This window comes from Ambystoma mexicanum, chromosome 1p, assembly GCF_040938575.1.
Source record: "Ambystoma mexicanum isolate Mex_15411 chromosome 1p, UKY_AmexF1_1, whole genome shotgun sequence".
Taxonomy (NCBI): domain Eukaryota; kingdom Metazoa; phylum Chordata; class Amphibia; order Caudata; family Ambystomatidae; genus Ambystoma; species Ambystoma mexicanum.
The window spans coordinates 790,582,318-790,604,828 of NC_090921.1; the positions used below are offsets into that span (position 1 = coordinate 790,582,318).

The following is a 22,511-nucleotide window of genomic DNA, read 5'->3' on the forward strand; positions in this document are numbered from 1 at the left end:
ATTGAACTTCAATTATGTTTGAAAAATGCCTATCTAATCCTAAATCTAAAGATGGGAGCAAGCTACGACCATCAAATAATAATAACGCAGCCCTAGTGGTGTCTCGTCAAAATAAAAGGGCCTATACTAATAAACTATTGCCAATCCTTACGTCTAAATCCAAATAGTGTGGGAAACAATGTTATGCAAAAGAAAACTGTTCAAGAAATGATATGTCAGGATATTCAAACCGTTGCCTTCTCTTCCCCACGTTTTCAGCACATGACAAGGTGGCACACTCAAGCTTAGCACAGTTTCTGGCATCTCTAGCACGAGGGTGCAGTTCAAAACTTCAACATCATGGCCTTCTGTGCTAAAGTCTCTTTGCCATTCAAAGTCTCTTTTCCAGAGGGCCTGATGCACCTGATACAATACGACAAACAAAGTTCCTTTCTGCTTAGGGTTTCACATATACACAATTTTCTTAGGTGATTTGCTATTCAACTCGGATCCCCCTCCGCCGGGCTCTGTTCCACTTTAATACAATGTTCTCTGGATTTTCATGTATCCAATTTTCTCGGGTGATTCACTGTTCACCCTGGATTCCCCTCCATCGGCTCGACCAATTTATCTACATTAACACAAACTTGCTTTAACCTAAAGCATTTAATTGTGTGCAGGATTTAGCTTGACCCATCGCAGGACAATTTTGATTCACAATCCTTTGCCACTCTTTCATTTTTATCAACTCTCAGCTGGATACTTTTTGGTTTCAAAGTTGAATCACTCACCTGCAGTTCAACTTTACTTGCTTTGGTTATCGCAAGCATTTCATACAATGTTCGTTCCAGCGCTCACCATACAATGTTGCCGCTTGCAACCTTGGCTTCAACACAGACCGGTCTTGTATCGGTCTCCCCAACTCACCGACTGTGTTGATTTCACTGATGCTGCTTTGTTGTTAGATCCAAGGACAGTACCACGGCAGCTGGCAATTCTCCCTGCCTTGATTATCTACGCAGGAGGGCCCCGGGTACCTCTGACACACAATGCAGGATTCCTCAGCCTGGTTTCCTGGACTTACACTTTCTATTCTCAATGCTTCCTGAAAGTAACGGTTCCTTGTCGAAAAAGGTCAAGGGAACTTCCCTCCTTGCGATCACCTTCTGTTTCTCCGTCTTTCTCCTCTTGTTAAACTGCCATCTTGGAACTGCTGTTTCCTCGTGTGCTTTGCCTTGCTCGAAGTGTGCTCTCGTGCTCTGCCTTTTATCCGTGTGGGGAAGTGTAATGGAAGTCAAGTGTGTGTGATGATCAGTAATTGCCTGACCTTGCCTAACCATTGTATTGGGACACGTCAGGTATACGGCTCAGGTGTTATAGCAAGCTGTCTGTGAGAAAGTGCTTGTGATGTAAAAGGGGGCCTGTTGAGTTCCTAAATATCCTACCTGGTAGGATGGGGTAAAGGTGTTACAGGGAAGGGGATACCGCGTCTCACCATCCGGTGTCCCACTCCCACTCCCCGAAGACCTCTCACCCTGGTGATCCTCCCACACTGGTCCACCCCCTGGAACTGGATCCAAAAAGCAATGGCCTTTTCCTGGCCACCTGGATGACAGATCCCCGGGGACTAGTGGGTGAGACACCTTCTGGTTTCTCACAGTACTAGTACAGCAACCGCTGGGGCATGCAACTGCAAAAGGAGGGAAACCCAGTACCCCTGTGTAGAACTCTCATTTTATAGGCCCAGACTGACAAACCTATGCCACCTGGGCCTCCGAGGAAGAGATCTTAACTCCCAAATTTATCACAACAGAGACTGGGACAGGGACCTAGAGAAGAGGGACAAAAAGAGGGGGGTCTAAGGAGAAGAGGCAGAGGAAGGGCCAACCACCCAGACCTCAGTCTTGTCCCTGTTCAACTTGAGCCAGTTGTGGCACATCCAAAACCCCATGTGCTCCGAGCACCCCCGTAGCTGAGATGGCGAATCAGGATGAGAAAGATCAAGCCGCAGAATAAGCTTGGTGTCCTCAGGATAGAAGTAACATCGGAGGCTGTGGGAGTGGATGAGCTCAACTAACGGCTGGATGTACACATTGAACAAAGTGGGGGACAAGGCCGAGCTCTGGGAGACACCACAATACAGCGGGACAGAAACAGAATAAAAAGGTGCGAAAGAGAGCCTCTTTGTTTTTGTTGTATTAAAGTATTTATTCAAATATATTCACATGACATATAAAAATCTTGACACATTTTATAGAATACATACAAAGTTCCACCACATCGTCCTTCACAGTAATAGTTAACAAACAATTATAATATTACTAACATACCTCCTTCAATATCGTCAAACTACTTGACTCTGAATATAGCATTCACTGAATGGATGGATTTTACAACTCCATGAACCTCTCCCAGATTTGTTCATACAGGTTGCCCTCATTTTTCCTGTGCATAATTACCCTCTCCATTGCAGATATTTGCTGTAAATCCCTTACCCAACCAGAGGCTGAGGGTACCTACTCAGTCTTCCATTCCCTCCGTATAATTCTCTTTAAAGATAACGATGCCCTGAAGAAACAACATAGTTGTGGGAATGATAGATCAGATATTAAATCATCCTCCCCAAGACAATGCTCGTAAAGTAATAATCCACATCAAGCATTAGTACTTTGTTCATAGTCAATGTAACTTCTTTCCAGAATTCCCTTAACCTGCATTACTCCCACATCATATGCTCAAACGATCCCACTCTGAGAGATAATCTTCTTCACAGTACTCCCTTTCAACTCAGATGCAAGATACTAGTATTCTCTTTTAGTCTAGGTTTGTCGAGTAGATTAAAGTGACTGACCTCGCAACAAAGTACATTTGCTCTACCTAGATGGTGGGAGGAGGGAGATTTAGTATTTGAGAAGGGGTTGGATGTATTAAGGTGGAAGAATACTACGTTCCCTAAGAATAGTCGTCCCCAACCCCATAGGGGACTTCCCTCCCCATGTGATCCTCCCTCGTTGCACCACCCCCAGGGGGACTATTGCACTGTGGATGATGAGGAATCCAATGGAGGCAACCTCCTCCCATGTGGTCAGACGATGGCAGCCGCTACCTGGTCCTGAACTTGGGGGAGGCTATATGAGGGAGGATCACATGGGAGGAGACAGCCTGCAGGGAGATGTCATGGCTTCATTGGACGAGACCTGGTATTCCCCATTTGCCCTTAATACCCAATATACTAATGGTCTACTGCCATGCATCTCTACTCCCCTTTAGGGATAATAGAGAAACATTATCCCAAAACTCTTTAGGCCAAACTTTGATCCCTGGTCTAAAAAGTATGAGCTCCAAAACATTTTCTAGTTTTAATTCCCCTTCATATAGAACTGGCATATCATATGGAACCATTGAAAGTAATTGTTTTCCAAGTAATCTGCATCAGTTAACTTCTGTGGACTTAATTTCCCACAAGCACCCAAGTACTAGGACGAGGAGGAAGAAGGGAGCGATGCAGAGCAGAAGGAACCTCAAGTTCAATGATCATGCTAGTTGAACTTGAACAAGGGTGCTGTTTGGGAGAAGTCGTCGTACCTCTCTGCAAGGTGTGTGGTCCATGGAAGCACTGACCAGTGTGGTGGAGCCAAGGAGTCTGTTGCGAGCAAGACGTGCCGCAGACATGCCAGGAACTGAGAGAAGATTCCTGGGCACTCATCAAACGTAGAAAGCAACACTTCACCTAGCGGGACCTGAAGGAAAGCAGGCGTGCTGACGGGAAGCCGCCAGAGGATCTGGAGCTACGTGCAAGCAATCCCAAATGGAAAGCAGGAGGCAAAGCATTGCCACATAAGCGCGAACAGGACTGAAGACGCCGCACAGAGCCAGATAGTCAACCAATAAGTAGATTGTTTGCAAACCAACATATTGCAAATACGACCCCAGCCATATATGAGTGTAATGGAGTGCAGATTTAGGGGGAACCCAGGGCAAATATTGAAACTACCAGATATACAAAACAAAAGAAGATATATGCAATTGTGGAATTAAAAGAGGAACTGTTACTCATGAATGTAAGAAGTCCTGGCAGACGAGTAAACCAGGCAGCTACAAGCGCATGAGAAGCCCTGGCAGGTGAGTATACCAGGCAGTTGCAAATCTACAGGAAGTCCAAAGAAAGGACTCTGTTTTTTGAACAAAGGAAGGAACTTTTGAAAGAAGGAATTGCAGGTTTAAGAATCTGTGTAACTAACTGGATTGAAGTGCGCCATGACACAAAGAACTGTTTTAACAAGAATCGCTGACACCAGTGTTGAATAATCCAGGGAAAGGGAATCGCCCTCTGGAACCAAGGTTCTTTTACCTTGGAGAACTTTTTTGTTGGAGTTGTTCTATTTTTCCTTTGAACTACTTTTGCAATCACCAGATTAAAGACATTCCTCTTTTCACCATATAGTTTGATTTGTAGTGTGAGGGTCAGGTTAGAAAGTTTGGACACGTTTCGGGCAGAGGGCTACATTGTTGCTGCACCCCACAGGATGGTTCAAAGGAGGTTGACAGTTGACCCAATATCCCTTTATTTAAATCTATGGGCTAGTTTAATAAACGGGAGTGGGTAATTGATAGAATTAACAACTTCGAGAAGGAGAGGTTAAGCTCTGCCAGTGTCTGGGAAACCAGGCTTGCACATTAATTTATGGTGCTGAATAACCGAGACCTCTTTATTCGGTGTCTTGAAAGCCAAAGAAAACAACCTACACGTAATGGAAACTGACTGCCCTAACCTGACGCACCCTACAGACCCCTTACCTTTTTAGATCACTAGTCACCTGACTGAATCGAAACTTAAGAACATTCGAGAAGGGATTATTTGGCCTTGGTGCCCTTAACCTCGCCAAAACAATGAACTCATTCACCCCCAAATAATACTACTTTAGTGTTCATTTCTGGTCATGGCGTCCTGTAACTTCCGGTCTGCCGATCACTGCTGAGGAGTGTTGGATCTCCACCCCATGACAACTTCTGCTTGTTTGAACAGCCTTATTGTGCTTATCAGTTCTGACCAGTTGCAGTAATCACATGGGCGCCGATGACTTTGGCACCTTTTTCTGCTAAGTAGCCCTTTTTAGTCTCTTAGACAGCACATGCTCACAAAGGTCCACGGAAAGTAAAAGCAGTGGCGACACCAGCAGAATAAAGGGTTTTATACAGAGTCTGCTAAAAGAGAAACCTATGGGCTTGGGACTGACACATCATGGGGCATAGTTAACTTTTATTTTATAATGGTTATTGTCCAGCTGCAATTGAATTTGCTTTATTTTCTTCACTTCTTTATCATTTGGTTTTCTCTGACAGAAGGCAAGTCGAGGGTGTGCCAAGTGAATGCTATGTGGGAGGCATCCAGAGTTCCTCTTAAGGTGTGAATGGCTTTGTTATGTAGAAGAGTGCTTGTGAAAGGCAAATCTCAGCTGCCTCACAGCTCTTGCACTAAACTTAAATACAAAGGTTTCCTTGCCCATTCGGGACAATGCATCCATTCATGATCCCCTTTAGAGTATGCAAAGGGAAATGGAGCACACACGTTTTTTTGTCTTACTCATGCTAGGTGTGCCTGGCCTCCGTTTTCTAGAGGAACCACCAACCAAAACCCAAACTTGGGGGTGGTTCCAAAACCCCTCTTGGTCCTGTATTGACAAAGAGCCTGCTACTACTCCTGATGGCTTCCCAGGTTGTTTTTTGAGGAGCGAGTGTTCTCACAAAAATGATTCTGCTGTCTGGCACCAATGCCTTCGTCCTTTCTTAGTGCACAGCCAGTCTTTTGGGTACATAGTTTGTTCTTTCGATTCCTTCTGCGTTATGTTTGTCCCACAGTAACGTTTCCCAGTTCAGAATTCTTCGCCTTCAGTAAGCCCCGGACTAAGTATTGTCACAAAGTTAGAAGCAGGACTCGACACAAAGGTACAGTTTTTACATTTGTTTATTTCAGAACCAAAAGGACTATTCTTTCCCTATCTTTATATGCTGCAGTCCTACTGTAAAAAGTCAAAAGGGAGCTTGGCGTGATTTCAGGAGGTCTAAACATAAAGTCCTTGGTCCGAAATCCTTTTCTAATCTCCTTTTCTAATCAACTATCTCTAAAAAGAAAACCACAAAACATAGTTTTTCATAACTGCCCCTGGAAAAGGTTGGCTACTGGCTTCTGACCCCCAACCCTATGTCTCTTCACATTGGCGCGGGCATATGGTATACAGTTCCAGGCAAACAGTTTTGTGCCGACCTGGGGTGCCATCCTGGGACTCCAACCAAGCCTACGAATCTAGGGTTTTTGGTCTTTTTCCCTTTGGGGGGACTTTTGTATTGCATTTTTGTTCAGCCTCTTGACAACTCTGGGGTTCCTCTCACTCCCCCACTCTGATATTCGTTCTGTGTCTCCCCCCACTTTTGGGCTCTGCTTAACCCCACAATCTCGGGTTCTTTCCACCTTTCCACACTCTGGGGTGTTCATCCTTCTCACCCCTGCTTTCTCTCCCTCTGGTGCTTCTCTGTTCTCGCCCCACTTTGTTGTGGGTCTGTTTCTCTGCACCCACTCTCTGGGCTTGTCTTTCTCTTGTCCAACTCCGGGCTTTCTCTGTTCTCTCCCAGCTTCGGGGTGTGTCTTTCTCCCTCCCCTCTCTGGGGTCGCTCCTCTTACCCCACTCTGGGGTTTGTGTCTCTCCTCTCCTCAGTCCGGGGTTTGTCTCTACCTTCCTCTCAAATCTGGGGCTTCTTCACTCTCTCCTCACCCCAGGGTCTGTCTCCTTCTTGCTCCCCACTCTGGGGTTTCTTCCTTTCTTCCCCACTCTGGCTGCACTGCCCACCTCCCGATACTCTAGAGCCACCGGTTGCGTGCTTTCATGGAGCGGCACTCCTCGGGACCCTACAGTTAATTAACTTGTAAGGTAAAGTAAATAATTGCAAAACTCCACATAGCTTTCTGCCTGTTTTGAAATAAAAGAAAACACATTTGACTTTATGGAACTACACACCTTATTGACAAAATGTGCTACAACTTGAATGAATGCCTGTTTCAAACAATAAAACAATAGTGTTTTTATGCTCATAATTACATACTGAGCAGTTTACAGAAATCTCCAGTTGCCCCATGCTGTATGTGGATCGCCCTTCCAGGTCTGCTGCCTTAGTGATAATAAAGTAGTCTGCAAGTGACCGGTTCTAACTTTTTAGACAGCAAAACAGTTTGCATTTGGATAATCCTTAGTCCAACCTTATTGGAAAAGCAAAACTACAAGTCTCAGAATGGAACCTGCTATTTAATGAAAGCCTGGGCTGTGTGGCGTCTACACAGGGCTGCTTAGATATACTAAAAACCATGTTGGAATTTAATACGCTCTCTGCATAATTTCAGGCTGTCCCATGTCAGGTTAGATAATCAACCTTTTCAAGCACCCATGCCATTTCTCTATTCAATTATGGTCCTTGTAGTTCTTAATTTATTATTGGAAAATTAAACTTGAGACAGAATTGCATGAAAAAGCTAATTGTCATGAGCCAAAACATCAGTATATTCGGAACATCTCAGATCCTACCAGATCCTCCTTGGGACAACAAAGGAGCCCTGTTTCCCACATTTATGTAAACTTACTACTGCTCTCAGTGGTGGACACCCTTGCTTGAAATAGAAACAAAAGGCAGAGTTAGAAATAAAAAATATACCTTCTGTTTCTAGAATACGTGGGCACTGGAAAAGGGGGGAAGGGGGATGTATTTCTAACACCAGCAACCCGCTCATGATACGCATTCTAGCATAAGGGGTTGCCTGTGCTGGAACTAGAAGAGCATATTATTTTTCTAGTGCTAGAGGGGCCTGCTCTCGCAACGCATCAGTCTTTTTTTCCATTTCTATCCCAAAAAGGGACTAGAGTTTGGAATAGAATAAAAATGAGGGACCACGTCCTGTCCTCCTCTGCGTCTGCTGGCCCATTGTGTGCGCATTGAACCCTTAAACCTTTCAGCCATAAATACCTGAACCCTGGACCCAGCTGGGATCTTCAGCCAGGGACCCCAGTAACGTAAAGACAGTGCCTGTCCTAATTAAAAGTTCATGATCTGACGTCTCCCTTCAGGGCTCGGATCGATCCACAATTTTCATATTTGCTAGTCACTTCACACGCATCTTCATTAATGGCTCGGCTACGTACAAAGTCTGTAGTGGGACCAAAAAAGACATAACGTACAGGTTCCTCTTTACCGCTTGGCTGTCTTCTAATCCTTGGACCAAATGATGTTAACTAAATCTGCACAAATAGTCAAATTGCTGCACAAACTTGGGAACACATGAAAAAGATTTGCCTTGTTGCTGCTGTTTCAAGCAGGCACAAACATATTCATACTGCACACATTCTCATGAATAGAACTATTGCAACCCAATAATGGTTGCCACATACCAATTTGTAGAGTGTATTGGCCAATGCTACAGACCAGCTTTGCAGAGCTGTGGACCCAAAGTCTCACTCTCATGCACCCTCTTTCTGCCTCGGCTCGTACTTGCACTACAGCACAGTGGGCTCTCTTTTACAGATGCCCTAGAATGCGTGCATTCACCCTATACAAATACCAACTGCACTGGAAAAATTGAAATTGTACCTGACATTGGGTCTCTTGAGTTTGGCGGTGTGGCCAAAAACTGTGGTAAAGCAGTGATAACTTAGTTTCCACTGCATTACCGCATCACCGAACTATGGGGTTGAGGGCAAGGCAGAGGAAAAACCTCCAGCAAAATGCTGGAGGTAATTCGTAATTTCACTACTGTACCGCCATTTCAGCAGAATTACCGCCAGCAGTAATTCTGCCGAAATCCCCAGGAAGTCTTATGGGCTCCATGAATGGGGACTAACATCGCCATACCACTACTTTAATCCGGTGGTAATTCTGCCAGACCAAGCAGTGGTAACAGTAAATCCGTTTGGTGGTATCACAGCAGATTTACTGTCGAGATACCACCAAACTCATAATGAGGCCCATTGTTCTAAAACCTACCTAAGCCACCTCTACAGTGGACACTCCCAGTGAGTGGACGTTTTACAGTCAAATGTAAACCATCCAAAAATGTTGCGGTTGAGCCAAATTCATACATCAAACTAGGTCTGGTAAATGTGAAAACTGGGTGCCTTGATAGGAGTGGTGAAAAATGAGTATGCAGTGAGCCAGCTCATAGATGTCACATTTAGGAGACAAAATGGGAGTACTCCAGGAGGCCCTGGAAGTGTGCAGTATGGGTGATTGGGCAGTTTTTTGCAATTGCCCCGTCTGTGCTGTGTGGGTTGAGAAAATGGCTTTTGGAGTATGGGTTGCTCTTCGGATGGGGCTTAACCCAATAAGGGGGAGGGGCAATTTCAAAATTTCCCCTTGATGCGGTTGGCATTTGGGGAGCAGATGGGCACAACTATTCTCAACTCCCCCACCAGAACCTGTAGCCACATATAGTTATCTCCTAAAGGCATTTAAGTGGTTAATGGGAGCATAAAAGCAGAGCACCAAGGAAGATCCCATAGCTGCAGCATTAACTAATTATTAATCGTTCTTCTTTTATCCTCAGATTGGAGACGTGTGGAAGGTTCCTCCTCATATAAGAAAGGACATTGCCAAAGAGGACAAAGGTCAGGATTGGTTTGCTATTTTGGTAGTGGTATGATGAAGATGAGATATTTGCAGAGTGGGTTTGTAGTTTTGATGTTTGTTTCTTTGGAAGGTGGATCTGAGTGAGGTAGAGAAGGAAACGGCAAAGTGGAAAACGTTTTTCTAAAGGAAGTGGGCACAGGTTTGAAACCTCTGCGGACATGCAGGAACGACGGAGTAAGCTGCATGGGAGCCAAGGCAAAGAGATGTAGAGTTTTACCATTACTATTTTCCACATATTTTAATCTGTAGAGGGGCATGGAGGTAAATGGTGGAATGCATGTTCTGGAGCTTTATTGGTGGGAGAGACACACATTCTTGAATTTTCCAGACTGAGTTTTAGTATGCTCTATAGGAAGATGTGTGACCCCTGTTAAAGTGGGAATTGGCATCTGGTGAGAGAAACGGCTACAGATTCGAGGGTTATGCCAAATCAAACCTAAAAAGGGGAACTTCTAGAAAAATAGAATATCCGGTTAGAGAAGCAAATAAATCTGTTGCATGGCACTATTGTATTGTATTGGCCTACATCCCCTCCCCATTCCCTGGACAACGCTACAATCTCCCCCTGTAGCTTAAATCGTTCTTGACGTACACATATCCCAAAACATCTGAAAATGGCAGACGTCAGTATAAATATGATGACGGAATCCAATTTCCTCACATTCGCAGAAGATCTAGTGGAATCAATTCTAACGGCTCCCTCTTTGATAGGAAATACGTCGGTACCCCAAGTGGACACCAATGGCGACTCCTGGAATGAACTCGAAGGCCTGCAAAAAAAGCTTATCAGAACGGAACTTCACGGCCTTATTATGACTGAATACTTACGTGCACAGGCAGCTCCAGACGGTTTAGTCATTCGAATTGAACCCAGAATTTTCTTAGATCAGATCCAATTCCGTCGGGACTGGAGCTTTATAGCCAATAAATGCACACGAGACTGGCTTGTTCTAATAATCAACACAGCCAAAACAGTCTCAATTAAACTTATGGCAGAGATCGAATTAAAAATTGATCTGCTAAAATCCTCAGAGGTCCTTGAGAACTTCAAGAGGAAATTGGAAGAACTAGATGGGTTGATTAAAGATTTTAAAGAATTCAATTTGAATAAAAAAATTCTGAAATTAAAGAAAGACATCTCGACCTTTTCGCATGAAAAGACCTATCCGTACGTAGTGGATAGTTATTACGATGACCCACAGCCGACCTTGGGACAAAAACAACCATTTCAGAATAAGAAAAACTGGTACCCCAGACAGAATAACAGAAATAAGAAACGCAACACACCTGCACAGTGGACCTTCTCAAGTGGTAGCTCGGATGAAGATAGCAGACCGGGCACCTCGAGAGGTGGTATCCATCAAAGGAGCTCCTCCCGTAATCGTGATCAATCTAATGATAGAAGGGTTCAGTTCCTGGACAATCAAAATCAAAGAGGACAGAATACAAACAGGAGGGCTTTTTTATACAAAGGCCAGAGAGGAGGCAGAGGCAGAGGACAAGATCCAGACACCCAAATAATGACGAGGAGCAGAGGGAGAGGTCTCCCTCAGCCCGAGAATTCTTAGTAATCAATCTCTCCACCCATGCCCTTACCAATATGGAACAACAAGTCCTGCAAAAGGGACTTAGTTTTGTCCCTACGGTACCACATGATGACTTTCAAACGCGAATTGAATTTGCTAGACTGATGCGTAACATTAGATTGAGACAACATTTTGGCATGACAGATCAGGCAACAATAGATGGGAGAGAAACTGATACTACAGGGCTACATCCCAGATCCACTTTCTATCCACCAATTGCCTCTGCAGAATCCCTAACTTTTGAGAAGGCCATAATGAAAAAAATGGACGAAATTGAAAAACAGGAAAAGAGTTCCTTCCAGAACATCACTCTTCAAGAACGAAAGGCCTTACGAGATCTCAGTACCAATAAAACAATCATAATCAAACAAGCAGATAAGGGTGGGGCTATAGTCGTTATGGACCTAGCTGATTATGATGCCATGGTTCTAGCGCTCTTAAACAATGGAGAACATTATAAAATCCTTACCTGTGACCCCACTGAGAACCTCCGCACAGCTATTTCCAACATTGTGGAGGAAGCTGCATGTGAAGGTCATATTAGCAACAAAGAAGCAGCATTTCTTATGCCAAAATTCCCAAAAATTCCGGCATTCTATGCCCTACCGAAAGTACATAAGGGCTTAACCCCTCCACCGGGGAGACCTATTGTTGCAGGTATTGATTCCATCTTAGAGCCTCTCTCACAATTTGTGGATTTCTTTCTGAGGCCACTTATTCCAAAAATGCGCTCGTATACAAAAGATACCATGAGCATATTGAACACACTTCAAGGTCAGAGTTTTGACCCTACTACCCAATACTTAGTCACACTTGATATAGAAGCACTATATACGAATATCCCACAAACAGCGACACTGGAGATAGTGGAAAAAGTATTAAGGGATTTAGTAATTCCTCCCGGGGTACCTATTGACCTAATAATGAATTTGGCAGAATTAGCACTTACTAAAAATTTCTTCCTCTACAAAGAGAGTTTTTATGAACAATGCTCAGGGACGGCTATGGGCGCCACATTCGCGCCATCACTGGCAAACTTGTATGTAGCCGAATTTGAGGAGACGCATATATATCAGCCTTCCAATCCCGTTCGGACACATGTCACCCTTTGGTCACGATATATTGATGATGTTCTGGCTATATTTACAGGTACTTTAGATCAATTTCAAGAATTTTTGTCTTGGCTAAACTCTAGAGATAGGTATCTGAAGTTTACACACTGTATCTCAAAAGAGATCATACACTTTCTTGATGTAGAAATTAAACCAAGTAGGGGTGCCTTGGTTACTACAATTTTCCGAAAACCCACAGATCGCAACTCACTTCTGGATTACACCAGTTTCCATCCGAAATGCCTTCGTGAAAACTTACCCTTTGGGCAGTTTTTACGCTATAGGCGTAACTGTTCTACCACCCAGGAGTACAACCTACAGGCACAGGAACTTACAGATCGCCTTTTAGAACGTGGTTATCCGAAAAAAACTGTGAGAATGGCAAGAAAACGAGCCAAAAATATCCCACGGGACCTAACCTTACAACAAAAAACACGACCGGTGGGAGACAACACGATCACAGCAGTCTTTAGCTACTCTAACAAAATCAATTTGATAAAAAGGGAAATCATTAAGTTATGGCCCATACTTAATGTCGGGCAGGTCAACTTACCATTACCCCGATTTGCTATGAAAAAACGACAAAATTTGAGGGACATGCTTATACATTCATACACACCAGCCCAGGAGACGACAGGGCAAACCACTCTGTGGAACAATGTATCTCCACAGGGACACACCCCATGTGGTCAGTGCAATGTATGCAGCCTCACAAAACGCACTAAAACACTTGACCTTGGTCTCAAGACACCATGGAGACAACTGGCCCTTACTAATTGCAATACATCAAACGTGATCTACATGATACGGTGCCCCTGTGATAAAAAATACATTGGCATGACCACAAGGCCAATTAAAAAACGCATCCAGGAACACCTATCATGTCTTAGAACTCACCGGGAGAATGCCCCCATGGTGGACCACTTTCAGAGGCTTAAACATCAGGCATCTGACTTTGAGTGGACCATTTTAGAAAAGGTGAAATGTCCCAGAAGAGGAGGGGACATGAGTCTCCTTCTACTTAAACGGGAACAAAAATGGGTTTTTCGTCTAAAAACCGACAAATTGGGTCTCAATGAAAATATACCCTGGCATTCCCTGGCAATGATGCCCTAAGCCATCTATGGGGACACCTGAGATCAGCTACTGACATTGATAGACACCCTCTAGACACCACACTGGGGGGTTTTTCTTAAACCCACAGAAGGTAACATTGTGTGTGTTACCGGTGTTTCCATGTCAACGGGCCGGCCACCAAGAAGGTGGAGTTGTGTACGTATCACGTACGTATGTCACGTGATATATCCAACCGAATGGACCTATACGAGGTCAGAGATATGAACACGTGACACGCAGATACGTTTCTTAAACCCACAGAAGGTAACATCGTGTGTGTTATTGGTGTTTCCATGTCAACGGGCCGGCCACCAAGAAGGTGGAGTTGTGTATGTATCACGTACGTATGTCACGTGATATATCCAACCGAATGGACCTATACGAGGTCAGAGATATGAACACGTGACACGCAGATACGTGCCACGTGATACATGAAGGAGAGGCTGCCGCTTCCATTCCCCTACTTAAAACAGAGAATCGAGCCATAGGGGATAGATGTGCCGATATAGAGCGCTGCACGTGTGATCGACAAGGCGTTCGTGTGATGCGATTTCTATGTAAGTACAGAGAAAAACTCTTATTTACAGGGATAATCTAATTTGACTTGCCCAAAATACTTTCCCATGAGAAAGAAACTGGGGTCACCCACACTGGAAGTCCCTGTAATTCAATCTGATTGGAATATGTTGTAATCATTCACAGATGTATCATACGTGGATTGGACAGTATAATCTGGATATTACCCTGTAACATACCAGTTTATAGAACAAAAGGGAACGAACATCAAGGGTGAGTTGAGTTGAGAAATTTCTCTGTTGTTACTATGATCACATGAGTTGTCTAGGAGCATATAGCACCACTGTTAGAACTATTTACTATGTTGTGGGTAATTAAGGTGGTGTTATCAGATAGCCATGGTGTTGTGCTTGTTGTGGTAGGCAAACCAGTGTTGTGCCATCCAAAATCCAGTAAGAGGAATTTAGCAGCTTCCGAGTAACTGTGGTTCATTTTGTTGATTCCACAGGTTCTTTCCCAGACTGCTCCAGTCCTATGACACTGACTGCAAGGTGGTAATGTACCATGCCATCCATTGTTTTTAATCATTGTCCTCACTGAATTAGTTGTTGCATAAGTGAATGCACCTATCTTTGAGGAGCTTAGACTGTCCTGAAGAATGTGGTGTTACTATTTCTAAGCCACTGAAACCGGTCGACGGTGTTTGCATCATCTAAAAGGGCTTGAATTGGCCCCCATTTTAGTTTTGAGCAAACATTTTTTATATTGTCCCACTCTCCATGAGCAAAAAGTTTACTCCACATGGACAGTGGTGATTGTATTGTCTATGTGTATGTTCACGGGATTGGGAATTTATCCCCTTTTTCCCGAAGTTGTGTCATTTTTATATAATTGAGCACCCTAGGAGCGATGTGACAATCAATGGGCTATTAAAATTGTCAATCCCATTTGATGCCACACGGTCTAGTTTGCAGAGAAAAATTGACTCTCTTCATTTTCCTGGGCTGACTCTCCTTTCCTCTCCCTGGTTTTATTACTAGTCTCTTCTGATTAAGAAGAGAGTGGGCTGAGACTCTCAAGGTTGAATGTTTTACTTACCATAGAAGTGGCAATTTCATTCTTACTCTGTCACTTATAGATAGGCGTTGAAACACCGCAACCTAGCCAAGAGCGCACTTTAGGTAGGGGTAGTACCCTCTTTTTCGCTCTATCCTTCTGTCTTCAACCACAACCTTGTTCTATTCTCCTTGGAATAGATTGAGTCCACCCCATAATTATACAAGCCAAACTAACAAAAACCGGGGTTTAGCTATTGTTTTTTTTTATGACCTGGATCTATCCTTGGGTATTCAGGTTGCTGCTAGTAGCTCTCATACAGTTGCGTTTTGCCTAAATTGTTGTGTTAACAATATCTTTCTAAAGGCAATACCCTGTCAATTTATAGAAAACTGCCCCATTGTTTGTTAATACTATTGTAAGCAAACCTAATGTCATTGGTCCAATATACTTCTTCCTAATTAACAAGAACTGAGGAGTGTCGCACCTTGAAAGCGTTCTTTGGAGCCTTCGGTCTCTGTGTTGTTTGGATTGCCCGAGCACATGCTTTTGAACCTTTCTTCAATCAATGCATTGCTCTCCTGAAGTCTGTTGTGGCGCTCCCAACACTTTCCTACATGAGAACTACTTTGGTCTCCTACCCCTTTGCCCTATGGTTACCTGCATAACACTTTACAACCTTAGCAAAAGACCTTAGACTTCCAACCCAAGGGCAGGATTTTCTCTCAGTTCCCCTACCTGGGTACTTTTAGGGCTACAGTTATTGTCTGCCCACCAGCCAAAGGGCTCTTTATCCTTCTACAGGCTCTTCTTCAGCTTCTCTAGATCTGCCTGGCTCCTGCCTCAAGCTATCAATGTTTCAACCTTGCCTATTCTCCAGCAATGATGGGCTAAGATCTCTCACCAAGATATGGGCTATACGCCCCGCCCCTTCAGACCCCCAGCAGTCTAATAAACTGCCTCTCAGCAGTTCCTTGCTCCTGCAGCTCCCTGGCTATAGCCCTTCTTATGGTCTGCGATATTTACCTTAGCCCTCCTCCTGTTGTCTTGTTGTCTCTTCACTCAATGTATAGGCTATTTAGCTATTTAGCTATTATAGCCTCCTACTACCGTCTGCTACAACACTTTTTGGAATGCTGTCCTAACTCCCACACTTGTGCCTTCCCTTATATGGAGGTACATGATTCAAGAGTCTCAATAATGATCTTGATTGGTTGGGTCTCTCCACCCACAATTTGGCGTCATGGTATTTGTTGGCACCCTGTGAGGCCACCCATTCATGGGTCTCCCTTATTAGATCATGTGTTACACATCTTTATTTAGGTTTCTATTGGCCAAGGACTAAAAATACTCATCCGCCATAGCCCCCAGAGTTATCCTGTCTCCCCTTACTCCCTCAAAAGTGACTGCCACGGAGGGGAGTTACAGAATTCTCTGTGGCGAGGAGGTGAATTACTGAACTCTGTAGGGGAGAGTACGTTTTACAGCCCGATGTATTAGTGATTTGTAGCACTGTACAAGAGCGTGTATCAGTAGAGAACATTGTAGGAAGAGGCTTGGTTGTAGGATTTTTTAACTATTGGTTGGGTTGTAAAGCTGACTCCTACAAGTAAAATGGTTGTAGAGTTCCTTGTAAAGAGCATATATATTAGTGGTAGAGCTTTCTCGAGAGAGCAGATGGATACATTGAGCATGTTGCAGGAAGTTAGCGGGCGAGTTGAAAATCACGCTGTGGGTAGTGACAAACTGTAGAGCTAAGGTGGAAGGTGAGTTTGTGCTACAAAACATGGGGGGATTCATTGAATTCCCTGATAGGGAATGTGTGGTGCTCTCTGACAGAGGTTCTGATATATAGTGCTCTGTAGCAAACTGAGGCATTGCAATAATGAGCGGTTGAGTTGTGGAGGTGATTTGTCAAACTCTCAGTAGCAATATGGGAGTAGCCATTTTGTGGATCGTTCTATAATTAGTGACGAGCAAATGATAATGATACCGAACACCAATATCCCAAGTTCATGACACACATTCTTCTATCCTCCAGATCTAGATTTGGAAGTGTCATCTGAGGGTATTGACCACGTCCTAAAACCATCAGATCCAGAAATGCGTTCCTTCTTCAAGAGCGTCTCTGTCACCAAGGTCATGGGACCGGACGGGGTGTGTACTTTTTTACAAGACTATCCTTGCACTGTTGACTGGACAAGATTGCCAACTTTGTGTTGGTGGCTTGGACATCCAGTCTACTCCAAAATCTGGGGATTTTACTCATCCAGTTTTTAGAGTGTTTGGGTTCTTTCTGAAATGTTCATTGGATTTAATATTTTGTGTTTCCTTAGACAATTGAGGAACATCGTACTGTTAAAGACAGCCAAGGAAAGATCGAGACCACTGTGAGTCGCAGGAAAGGAGACCAGGTTTTTGAAAGAACCACAATCACAAATGATGAAGGAAAAAAGCAAGTGTCCGAAAAGGTGGTGAACATGGATGACAGTAAGTTTTTGGTGGCATGACACTGTCTTACAAACATTGTTTTTTTGGCTGGGCCTTCCCATGAGCAAATTGCAGTTCACTACGCTGCGGTTGCTGTGGCTGCTGTAAGTGTGCAGAGAGGAAGGGGGCAAGAGGGCGTGTGCAGTGACGGGAAGGTGGTGAGGTTGATGGATGGAGGGAGGGGTGAAGGAGAGGGCAGGTTGTGAAGTGGGGTGTGTGGGCAGGACCAGGGGAGTGAAGGGTTGACCCTCCAAGAGCGGGAAGGAACTGGAGATGAGGGTTGAGGGGGGGGTGGAGACTCCCTGGTGGGGTGTGGGGGATTGAAACCTGTGGGTGATCCCCCTTCAAAGTGTTGCAAGACGTAGCGTGCCAAACAAGTTGAGCGCTGCAAGGGACAAGCTGTGCCGAAAAGACCGCTGTGATGAAGGACATGGCGTAAAGGCATGGAATCTTTAGATGTTCCATTTAGATTCATGTTGCTTATTGCAAGAAACCCTACAAGCTTAAAGAACTGGTTGGAAGTAGTTCATATTTTGTTAACAGGCTGGTCTTGTGTTAGGGGTGGTTAGCTCGGGTGTATTCAATGTGCAAGTCCAGCTTTGAATATCTGTGCAGAAAACCACAATGAACAGAAACTGCTATTGACTGATCAATCACATTTTTAGGGCACCCCTGAACTAATTCCTGCCCTTTGACTTCAGATGTATGCTTGAATTGTGGAGTCTTGAACGCATGAGGCCAGCAGATTGGTAACGTTTAGGTGAAAGGATTTTTTTTTTGACAAATGGAAGTGAGCATTCATATGGAGACCCTTTAAATCCCAGACAGCCCATTTGAAATGTACGTTTGTCTATGATATGGAACGAGTAGTTACTGTCTTTTGTTGTAGTCCCTTTTCCCAAGGCCCCAACTGAGATGCAGTATGGCATTTTGAACCACCTTAGTGTTGTACTTGTTTGGAAGGGTCCCCTATATTAAAGGTTGTGGTGAAGTGCCCTTCCAGCCAAAAACAATCTGAGAAAAGCAGTGTTTTTTTCACTGCCTCTTGTCACATAATCGATGCAAACGCTCTGTGGATGGAATGAACGGGAGGAAAGCCCAGAGCGAGATGGAGTCTCATGACTGCCGAAGAACGCAGTCCTGCGAGAGGTGTGCAGGAGCCAGAGACTGGACGTGTTGCAGAATGCTGAATGTTGGGAAAGATTTTACTTTTTGCTGCTTTCTCCCATAAGACATCAGGGACTCTTGTGTTGCTATTCTTTTGAACTTTTACTGACATGTGTGGGTAAGTGATCTTTTTGCTCCACTTGCCATGCTAATCTGTTTTGGGGACACTGATCAGTCCCTATGGCTACCAGTGCAAGGGAACACTGTTCTGCATAGTAAAGTTCTTTGTTTATTTTTCCTGCACACTTTATCTTCAGTGAAGTGCAGTGGGGACGCTTTGTGTCTGAGTAACTGTTTTTTATAGTATCCTACACTTTTGCATTTTAGTACTTAATGCCAAATGGTGTAACATACTCGAATGGCTGTGCCCTGACATTTTCGCCTGTCCTTTGTCCAACTTGTCTTTTAACTCGTTTCCTGCCCTGGAGTGGCAGGAATTTCACATATGGTCTTGATCCAGTCCACATCTTTGCCAGGTGTGTCTGTTGCTAGGCAGATGAACTGGCCAGCGGCTGTCCTGATTGAACAGCCCCTGCCAAATTTGAAAGGTGCAAATAAATAATAATAATATTAGCAGCCCTTGCTTCACTTGGCCTGCAAAGCCCAGTCTCTCTGCAGATCTCAAGAAGACCTTTGTTGTGACCGGTGGGAACAACCAGTCAAAACCTCTGCTGGAAGTGCTTGGAACAGGCCCAGTACCATCCTCTGGGCTAGCCAGACGCTATCATTGTCTATTGTTCTGCAACGAGGGTCGTCCCGTGGTAAGCCTTAGGACTCCACATATCCTCAGCTTCCAGAACAAGAAGCATTTCCCTGAAGTTGCAGCTCTCCACCATGAAGAGGGGCCTTGCAGGACCAGTTTCTTCTTGCCATGAGGGTAGTCTTCCTTCATTTTGTCAGGTGACCATTGCAGCCTGTATTGCGTCCTGGGAGTCCCCTGAAGTCGTCGCCGGAGTGGTGCTCCTGCTGTCTCCATAGCTGTCCGGAATCTGGTCCATCGGAGCACACAACTGCGAAGTAGCCACGCCTCCGAACCAGAAGCCTGTAGAGAACTCTGCACCTACAACCCCATGGCCTCCTCCAACGGAACCAAGTTATGAATCCAGAAGGCCCAGTGATTTCAGGAACTTCTAAGGTGTTCCTTAAGTGAATCGGAGTACAATGGGTGTGTAAAAATACCTCTCTTGCCCCCTTTCCCCCATCTCCATAGGTCTGTATGATTGTAAGGACCTGGCCCCATCTCTCCCTTGCCTATCCCTGAATGGTGGTGTTCTGACCTGGAATCCTCCCCTGTGTCTTTTAAGGTGTTTATGTTGAGAGAGGTATTTAACCATTTGAGTGCCAAGGACAAGCTATCTCTTCCTTAGCACTACATTTGCAGTGCCAAGGACGCGATGGCTCCTCCTTTTTGGCACTCCACTTTGAGCGATCGCTGCAAAACAGTGATCGCACAAAACTAAAATCCAACCCCCGGGCTATATGAGAAGGAGGTTCCTCCTCACGGCCTGGGGTTGGATTTCCTTCAGTTTCACGTCAGCATGCGTAATGCTGCGGCATTTTCAGCTGCGGCGATGAAAGAGAAGGTAGGTTTCCACCTTCCTCTCCATCGATCTCTGGCATTATTGTGCCGTTGAAATCGAGGGAGGTGTCATTGGAAAGGGGAGACTCTCCCCTTTCCAGCGAAACCTTCCGTGAAGCATTGCTCGGGCCCAGCAATGCCACTAGACCACCAGGGATTTGTTTTTGAAGTGGGGAGGTGAGGGGGGCGCTTACTATGTAAGCGGCCTTTTCCCCCGCTCGGCACCAAAAGCATGGGGTAGTATGTTTTGCCCACCCTGGGAGCCGATGGGCACACTAATGTGCTCATCTGCCCCTAGGGAAGGGTATGGGGGGGTACCCTAAACCACCAGTGATGTTTGTAGTAGAAAGGAGGGTGAATGGTTAGGGGTAATGTCCCCAGCCTTGGGCATTCGTTTCCCATGTGGGTCTACCGTCCCCAAGCACAGCAGTCCCAGGGAGCCCAGGCAGGGTCCCTGTCCTTTCCCGGAGGGAGAAGCTGTAACGCAGGCAGACGAGTGACCCACATGGGACACGGGTGCCCAAGGCCTGGGGCATCACCCCGACTATCATGGAGCTCTGGCTGGGCTGCGTTGCTGACTTTCCCTCTGGGAATGGATGGGGATCCTGACAGGGCTCCCTTGGACTGCCCCTGTGCTTGGATAGTCTACCCACATGGGAGACGAGTGCCCAAGGCCAGGGACATCCTGGTTGGCCTGCCTTACAGCTTCTCCCTCCGGGAAAGGACGAGGAATGTGCTGGACTTAACTGGAACCGCCGCTGGGCTTGGGGTCGTTCAACCCACATGGGAGTTTGCCGCCCAAGGCTAGGGACATGACCCCCTACCACCATGGAGCTCTGGATGGGTTGCGTTACAGCTTCTCCCTCTGGGAAAGAATATGACCCTGCCGAGGATCCCTGGAGCTTTTCGCTCCGGGGAGGTATTGGCACACTGCCGGGGCTACCTGGTGGGGAGAAGCTGTAACACAGACCAGCCAGATCTCCAGGATGGTTGGGGGTGATGTCCCCGGCCTTGGGCGGCAGTCTCCCATGTGGGTCGAGCATCCCGAAGCACAGCAGCAGTCCCAGGGAGCCCCGACAGGGTCTCGATCTTTCCCGGAGGGAGAAGCTGTTGCGCAAGCCAGCCAGATCAACACGACTATCATGGGGATGTCCCCAGCCTTGAGCATTTATTTCCCATGTAGGTCTATCATCCCCAAGCCCTGCGGCAGTCCCAGGAGTCCCTGACAGGGTCCCCATCTCTTCCTAGAGGGAAATTGTGTTTAACGCAGCCCAGCTAGCGCTCCAGGATGATCGGGGTGATGTCTCTGGCCTTGGGCACGTGTCTCCCATGTAGGTCGACCGTCCCAAAGTCCTGCCGCAGTTGCGGGGAACCCCAGAGGGAAAAGCTGTAACGCAGCCCAGCCAGAGCTCCAGGCTGGGCTTGGGGATGGTCCACCTACATGGGAGACGGGTGCCTAAGGCCTAGACATCACTCCCGACCATCCTTGAACTCTGGCTGGATTGCATTACACATTCTCCCTCTGGGAAATGACAGGGTGCCTGCCGAGGCTCCCTGAAACCGTTGCTGGACTTGTGGACAGTCAACCCACATGAGGGACAGCCACCCAAGGCCAGGGACATCACCCCCGACCATGGAGCTCTGGCTATGCAGCATTACAGAATTTCCCTTTGGGAACTGATTGGGACGCTGCCGGGGCTCCCTGGGACTGCCGTTGGACTTGTGAAAGGTCAACACTTTTTCTTTTCCGCCCAGGTAGGTGGACCCGCACATGTGAGGTAATACGGGCATGAGCACAGCGAGGGCCTTACTCGTGGACCCTGGTACTATTACCGGGCCGGATCAAGTATTATTGCTATTAGCACCCAGGGTATGCAATCCGGACACCCGGGGTGCTAAGAGCAATGCATTTTGTTTCAATTAACAGGACGCCTCGTAATGTGTCGTTCATTGAAACAAAATACTAACTCAAGATGGCCACCATGGATCAGGAAGGCGGGGCTCCATACAGAGCCCCTCTTCCGTTTCAATGCCGAACAGCACAGATATTGAGTAGCGGCGGCAGGCATTGCCACTGCTGAAGTAACGAGTTAAGTGGGGCTGGGGGTTGGAGGGATGGGAAATTGGAAGTGAAGTGAATGGAAGAGGGGCGGGGGAAGCAGCCATCAGGTTGCTTGGTAAACGGCTTGCTTACATCGGTTGTTTGTCATCAGTCTGTGATTCAAGCAACCTGATTGGTTGCGT

General features: G+C 45.8%; 1 protein-coding gene across 2 annotated transcripts in view; it reads left to right on the forward strand.

Moving 5' to 3' along the window:
• The window catches only part of HAX1 (HCLS1 associated protein X-1), a 396,934-nt gene that overhangs the window by 275,250 nt on the left and 99,173 nt on the right, over nt 1-22,511 (forward strand). For both annotated transcript variants that reach the window (XM_069651848.1, XM_069651855.1), the window contains exons 4-6: nt 9,563-9,623; nt 17,073-17,188; nt 17,368-17,521. In XM_069651848.1, coding sequence (XP_069507949.1) covers nt 9,563-9,623; nt 17,073-17,188; nt 17,368-17,521 — 331 coding nt within the window. The remainder of the gene's footprint in view (nt 1-9,562; nt 9,624-17,072; nt 17,189-17,367; nt 17,522-22,511) is intronic.